This window comes from Plectropomus leopardus, unplaced genomic scaffold (assembly GCF_008729295.1).
Source record: "Plectropomus leopardus isolate mb unplaced genomic scaffold, YSFRI_Pleo_2.0 unplaced_scaffold406, whole genome shotgun sequence".
Classification (NCBI taxonomy): Eukaryota; Metazoa; Chordata; class Actinopteri; order Perciformes; family Serranidae; genus Plectropomus; species Plectropomus leopardus.
Window position 1 is genome coordinate 1 of NW_024644458.1, and position 6,795 is coordinate 6,795.

At 41.6% G+C, this 6,795-nt stretch overlaps 1 protein-coding gene across 1 annotated transcript; it reads right to left on the minus strand.

Moving 5' to 3' along the window:
* Positions 1 to 1,500: 1,500 nt before the first annotated feature.
* LOC121939068 (alpha-1,3-mannosyl-glycoprotein 2-beta-N-acetylglucosaminyltransferase-like) lies at positions 1,501 to 6,392 on the minus strand. The gene is made up of 3 exons (XM_042482202.1): positions 6,217 to 6,392; positions 3,561 to 4,494; positions 1,501 to 2,839 (listed from the first exon to the last, which is right to left on the minus strand). The coding sequence occupies exons 2-3, from the start codon at positions 4,191 to 4,193 to the stop codon at positions 2,141 to 2,143; spliced, it is 1,332 nt and encodes a 443-aa protein (XP_042338136.1). The 5' UTR covers positions 4,194 to 4,494; positions 6,217 to 6,392; the 3' UTR covers positions 1,501 to 2,140.
* Between the last annotated feature and the right edge of the window lie 403 nt (positions 6,393 to 6,795).

Consider the following 6,795-nt stretch of genomic DNA (forward strand, 5'->3'; position numbering starts at 1 on the left):
TTTTTGGTCATTTCCTTTTTCTTTGCCAATTGCTCTCTTCCCATGTTGAGGTTTCAAAGGGTTAACCAAAATTATTAACGATAATTACATCCTGGCTGATCAGTATGACAGCCATGTCTTGATGGGGGTTAGATGACCACCATCAGAGTAAACACCTGGTTCTCTTACCTGGATTCTGGGGTCCAGCTCCTCCTCATAGGGGCTGTGTATTTTCTCTCCCACTCCTTTTTGTTTTTCGCTTTCACCTTCCTCGCAGGTGTCCCTGAGCGTCGTCTCTAGTGTCGGTCCGTTAGTTTCGGCTGCTTTGACCTCGTCCTCCTCTCCACCGGGAATTACCTCCCTCCAGTCCCCCGCATCGGACTCCCCGGACCCGGCGGGGCTCTCTCGCAAGTCGCCTGGCTCCATTCCAGGCCACAGCTTCGCTAGCAGCGGCGTTAGCTAAGGCTGCTTTGGCAGCAGACGTGATGGCTAATTAACCTAAAATCCTGATTATTCTAACAACGACTGTGTTACTCAGCAGGGGTAAATCAGAAAATACTTCCAGTGTTGTCGAGTTTGCGATCCGCCATATCATCAAATCACACCGAGACGCGAACCCGCTGCACAGCTAGCCTAGCCTGATAGCTTAGCACGCTAACAGGCTAACGCCGTCAGTGAGAATTTAACAGTCAGTTTACAGCAAACAGGTGAGAAGAAAAGGCTACCGTGAGATGAAAAGTAAACGGAGGCCCGTCTGGATGTCTCTCCATCACATGAGTTTTACCCCCCATCTCTCACCGGTTCTTCATTGCGTTAGCTAGGCTAGCTAGCTAGCGGTTTCGGTCTCACATCATCATGTCAAATGAAGTAAACAGAGGCGCTGTGGTAACGGACGCGCTAACACGTTCGACCCGCGTCGGCTACCGTAGACACACACTACGTGATTACAGGTGTAAAACGAAACTGTGATTCGTTGTTTTTATTATCCCCGCTGAGGTATTCCCTAAAAACACTGCTGGTTTTAAAGTCACATACAAATGATAAAAACCCAACTGTTATATCTTAAAGTGAAAAAACATTCAATTTTCCACCACTTTCCACCAATTTTTCCAGCAGCCCTTGCTGTCGACGTTACAGCTTTGCTGTGGCCATGTTTGCTAGGACAGGACATATCTGGTGTTAAGTTTGCTTTTACTGTCAGCTAATGAAAATATTAGTTTTGCCAACACAGTTCCTCCCTGGTGCATGTCCTGCCATTGTGTGATGAATGAAAATAAGTGATCTTGCTTGATTAACTAATATTGTGTCCATCATATAGCATATTTTGAGAGACAAGCCAAGAGCTATTTAAAATTGTATTTAGGGCCACAGTTGGCCCTGGGGCCAAGCTTTGGACATGACTATAGTAAGAGGTCCCTGCTTCATCTCTCTTCAGACTCCTGCATTAGATAATACTTACTGTGAACTGTTATTATTTCTTTCAGAGCTGACAGAATTAAATGAGTCAATAAAAAGCAAAACTGTGTATTGTATTTTATTCCAAAAATATACAAACACACTGATGTTGCAGTTTGCAAGGTGACAAACTTCACTTGAGAATCATTAAGCAAAATTAATCGACGTTAAAATGTAAGCAGGAAGAACTGATTTTAATAGAAGGCATAAATGATGAGAATCAAAAGACTGATTATACTGCAGTGTTGACCAGTCACCACCACCACCACACGCAAACATACCACAGATTATATTTTCATATTTGCACCGGACATAAAAGTTCACAAAGGCTACCAAATAATTTAAAACAAAAAGTGGCAAACTAGGTAATTGCATTGAATGCATCAACGAATGTCATGTGCACAATTAGCAGAATATAAAAATAGATCTCTGGTGAATTACAGCAGTGTTGTCTAACAAACGGTTTAGGCTGTAACCTACACTGTAAGAAATGTTTTGGAATAATGAAAAAGACCTGAGTAGTATTGGCAATTACCCCAACACCAGAGAGAGACACAATCTGTTCTGCATTATTAAAGACAATAATCGAGAGTACATATCATTCAATCAAAGAAACGTTTTCAGTCTTTGGTCTGGAATGCTTTCCCCAACTGACATTCAGAGATCACAAAAAAAGGCGAATGCACATTAACTTTCTTCTAAATTATCAGCTCCAGGTGGAATCGTACTGGGTCCATCCCGCAGGAGGAGCCAGGTAGATTCTCTGTCCTCTTGAGATGAAACTGACAATCCCCCTGTATCCTGTCCTCGGGACTCCAGACTTCAAGTCATCCATGATTCCTAGGTTTTTGGCCAGCACTTTAAAACTGTCCTTACTTGAATATTGAAGGCGGAAAGGGCCCGGTCCTTTTAGCTGCCCGTGTTTAACATCTTCATATGTAACCATGGGAGCGTTGTAAACTTCCTTCTCAAAATCTTCTCTGTACGTCTCCTCCTTCAAGTAACTCAGGTCTAACTTGGTGAAAGGCACAAATTCGGTGTTCAGTTTAATGTATCGCAGGTACTTGTCATAAAACTGACCCTGACTCACTCCCTTCCGCCCAAAGGTCAAAGTTCGGGAGATCTCCGGGCGGATACAGGCACGGTTGCGGCGCTGCTCTGGCTGACGCATCCAGTCGTCCCAGAATGAAGCGGGCCACTTTGGCTCCAGCTCCTCCCACACCTCCCCGAGGAGCATCCACCCCAGACCTGGAAAGAAGTCTGTCCTGTAGAGCAGGTTAGCCTTACCTGGGTCCACATAACCATCCCTGCCATTGTCATTCCAGGCCGAAACACACCACAGGCTGGGGTCCGATTTCAGGACTGGCAGCAGGGCTCGGAAGTACTCAAAGAAGTCTGGCGCCACCTAGAGTAGGAAATGAATAATTCAATTACAGTTGACCCCTATCAACAAGTGATCAATCGACTGTTTTAAGAATAACTTTACAGCTGTGAAATCTGGAACAAATGAACTGTTTTTATATTGTTACATATAAAAGAATTAAAATTTAAATGTTTTCAAGAGCTTTATAATCTCATGGAATACGTATGAAAGTATGAACTGGAGCAATTTAACCCTTTAAAACCCGAACAAATTGGCTTGTAATGATTTTTTTTTTTTTAATAACATGGGAAGAAGGCAATGAGCAACTTGAGAAAAAAATCACCCAAAACTTAGCAAAAGAAAAAAAAAGTACAAGAAATATGCCCCCCCCCCCAAAAAGCAATAAATAAATAAAAACAAAGAAAAAAGTTAAAACAAACAAAAAAAACCCGAAATGACCTGGCAAGAAATGTGCTTAAAACTTTAAACTATACAAAATATACAATCAAAAGAATTGTAAATATCCTTTTTTTCAACATTTTTTCCTAATTTTCAAAAACTACAACTTACTTGCAGTTTGTGGAACATTTCTTACCAAGGTGTACATTAAGGTTTTTCCCCATTTTCATTTTTAAATCACACTAATTTGCTCTGGATTCAAATGTTTAAATGCTTCTGAAAGGTTTTTGAAAGCACAAGAAAAGCGTGCCGCTCCAGGTTTCAAAGGGTTAATGTTAATGCCGTGAATTGATGATATGATTACCTCCAGGTCGTCCTCCACAATCACAACCGAGGAATGAGAGAGGGTCTTGAACACTTGGTTGAGAGCCCAGCGGTAATGCCTGGAGATTTTGTAGTAACCCTGAAACTTCTTGTGCTCTGGTCGAACAGCGATATCGGACAAGTCCGGCTGTTTCAGGTGAATAACTTGACTTCCATAAGACCGGATCACCTCGGCAGTCTCGGCGTGTCCACAGTCCTGACTCACTATGATTGGGAAAAGCTCTGCTGAAGGACGGAGCTCCAGGAGTTTGTCCAGGCAGCGCCTCACGGTGACCCTGTTACAGGCGATTACCAGGATAGGGATGACGGGCTGACGCGGGACTAAAACCTTCGGTCTGTTTCTGTTTGCCGGCTCCCACAGTGCCTGCTGATTCTTGATCTGCAGCAGGATTTCTTTCTGCCTTTCAAGCTCCGCTTCAAATGTGTCTGCCATTCGGAGCACATCTCCTACCATATCATTGGTGGGCCTTTCAGCCACTTCTCTGTGCTCCCGGCCAGGTTCGCCCGGCTGGCCGAGTGGGGATCTGCCCCACAGCAGGAGCACCAGTATGGCATTCCAGGTGATAAACAGGAACGTACCACAAAGAATGACAGAGCCTTTCTTGCGGAGCATGGCCCAGAAACTCAGAGGGAGGGAGGCGGGTTGAGGAGGACGGGGTCTGAATAGAAAGATGTGTCCTTGTAGCAGACAATAGGAATGGGATATGGGAAGGGCAACCTGTCTATCATCACAAGTACATAATCAGAAATCTGGGGTCACAGTTTCTTGGCTCACTGTGCAATTACTTAAGTGAAAAGGACACAATACAGTGTCAATGAGGGCTGAGATGGACAGAATATAATGAAGGACAGGACTCATCTTGGAGTAAATGTGTGCTTCTGGCAGATCTTCAACTTCCAATATCCTCTTTCATCTGAAATAATAAAAGAACAGAAGAAGACAAGTGAGCTTTTTGGCCAAGTGTGTGAACAATAGGGGTCAATATTTTACTGCATAAATTATCAGTCCTGCAAATACAAATTAAACTTTTGGTAGCTTACTGGAATAATAAAATCAATCGCTTTTTCTGCCCACCAGATACAAGTGGCTGCAATCAAAATTACTGAAGTGAGAACAACAGACCGAAAACTTTATCTTATTAGAAAAAAACATAAATATGTATATGTATATATAGATATATATGATGTTAAATGTACATAAGTATTAACAGTAAAATGCTGGTAATAATTTGAAAATTTTGACGGCTATTTCTTCATAACAGACACTCTCTTAAAAATGAAGCCTATGGGGGTTGTGGAAAATCCAGTTTTCCCTGCCCTCCCATTCCTTTATTTGTTCAGCAACAAAAAAGTGAGCCAAATTCCCTATACCTGTGCACTGGGGACAGGAATCCCCAGAGGTCATACAATACAATATTGTCACAATACACAATACATTACTTTAAACGCATTGCAATGTGCTGAGTATTGCAACAAAATGTATTGCAATTTATTATCTTTTTTGACTGTAATCTATGTAAAAACCTTGTCAACATTTGTTTTAACCAATAAGGTAAATTTTTCAGTCTTTTCATTTCACTTTAGTCATTTTTGTTGCAGCAAAATGAATCTAGTGGACTGAAAAAGCAACAGATTTATTATTCCTGTAGACTACTGCAAGTCCAAACACACACACACACACACACACACACACACACACACAGATAGACTGATAGATAGACAGGTCAAAGGGTTGACCAATGTTGGTTTTTTAGAACTGATACTGATTATCAGCAGTTAATGTGACCAATAATGATATTTGGAACCAATATGCATTTACAATAAAAATTAAAATCTTTCTGCCAATATTTAGTACTAGAAATATAACAAACTCCAACAGAAACTTTGTTTAAATGCCTTTAAATGAGCAGCAAGTCCCCCACCAACTTTTTTTTGATAAGGTCAAGTGAAAATTAAAATAAAGATAAATTAATAAAACTGGGTATTTGACGTTTTACATGGTAAAAGTTCCTCCAGTGCTATCTCTTTATTTACACTTTTAAATTTAATAATTTTATCAGCCATCGGCAAAATGCCAAATATGGGACCAATAATTGACAAGGCCGACAATATGTCGACCCTTAAGATATATATATATATATACATATATGTGTGTGTGTGTGTGTGTGTGTGTGTGTGTGTGTGTGTGTGCAGCAGGACAACAATGAAATGGTGCAGAGTGTAAAGGCTGCCTGAATAAATGAATAAATATGGGATGATTCATGTTAAGAACATAATGTACTTTAAGAAAATAAAGGTTGCAATAAAACTGACAACAGAGACGAAATAACACGCGTGTAACAGCAGCACTGAAGAGAATAAAAGGAGGAAATCAGTTGACGTTAATGTCTGTTTCGTAGGAAGTCGCTTCACGTGAACCGGAGTGATGATTCACCCAAATGTCCCTTATCGATTTTCCCTTATCACCTGTGGCTGCCTCGCCAAAAAAAACCCAAAATGTGTCTTTTCATGACAGAAAAACAGCTGTAAAGAGGGTGTTTGAGCCCGTGTGTCCTCCGCGGGGCTCGCAGACAGGTTAGAGCCGACAGACTGTAAATACTGTAGCTGAAGAGGAGCGTGCTGAAATTAGCTCTTACCCTCTGCGCGTGTCTTCTTTTTGGGGCCATTTCTTCGATGACAACCGGCAAAGTTTAACGACACGAGCCGAGAGGACGGGTGGAGCTGCTCTCTCGGTAGTTTCCGAGCTATTAAAGCAACTTAACACCCCTTTAGTTTCTCTTGTTTCTCACCAGACTGGAAGAAGGGGATAAGGAGGAGGAGGAGGAGGAGGGAAAGTAACACGACGACTTCCTGGGCAGCGAGCAGTCACAGGAAGTCCCGCCCTAACTGTCACCTCGAGGAGTTACGCAACAGATTGGCGCGTGAGCGGTTATCCAGTGTGTTTATTAACAAACTGCAGCTTCTGGTGTCTTTGCACACACTTATTTAGTCTATTTAGTCTATTTTTTAGTTTATGAGAGTAGTCTCCTCTGTGGTGCACCTCTCTTTTTCTCTGTATATATTGCCTATATATTTATTGGTCTATATTCTATTCTGTATGTTTATTATGCTGCTGGTTACTTAAATTTCCCTCGGGATCAATAAAGTACCTATCTATCTATCATTGACTTTTTTAAATTGTTTTTTAAGTGATCTGTACATATTGTGTTGGGGAT

Bases quoted from the DNA above. Each gene is read 5' to 3' on its own strand.
- LOC121939068 (XM_042482202.1), bottom strand. From the start codon at position 4,193: ATGCTCCGCAAGAAAGGCTCTGTCATTCTTTGTGGTACGTTCCTGTTT. The intron at 2,840-3,560 runs GTAATCATATCA...TTCCTACTCTAG, and splicing joins TTGTGGAGGACGACCTGGAG to GTGGCGCCAGACTTCTTTGA.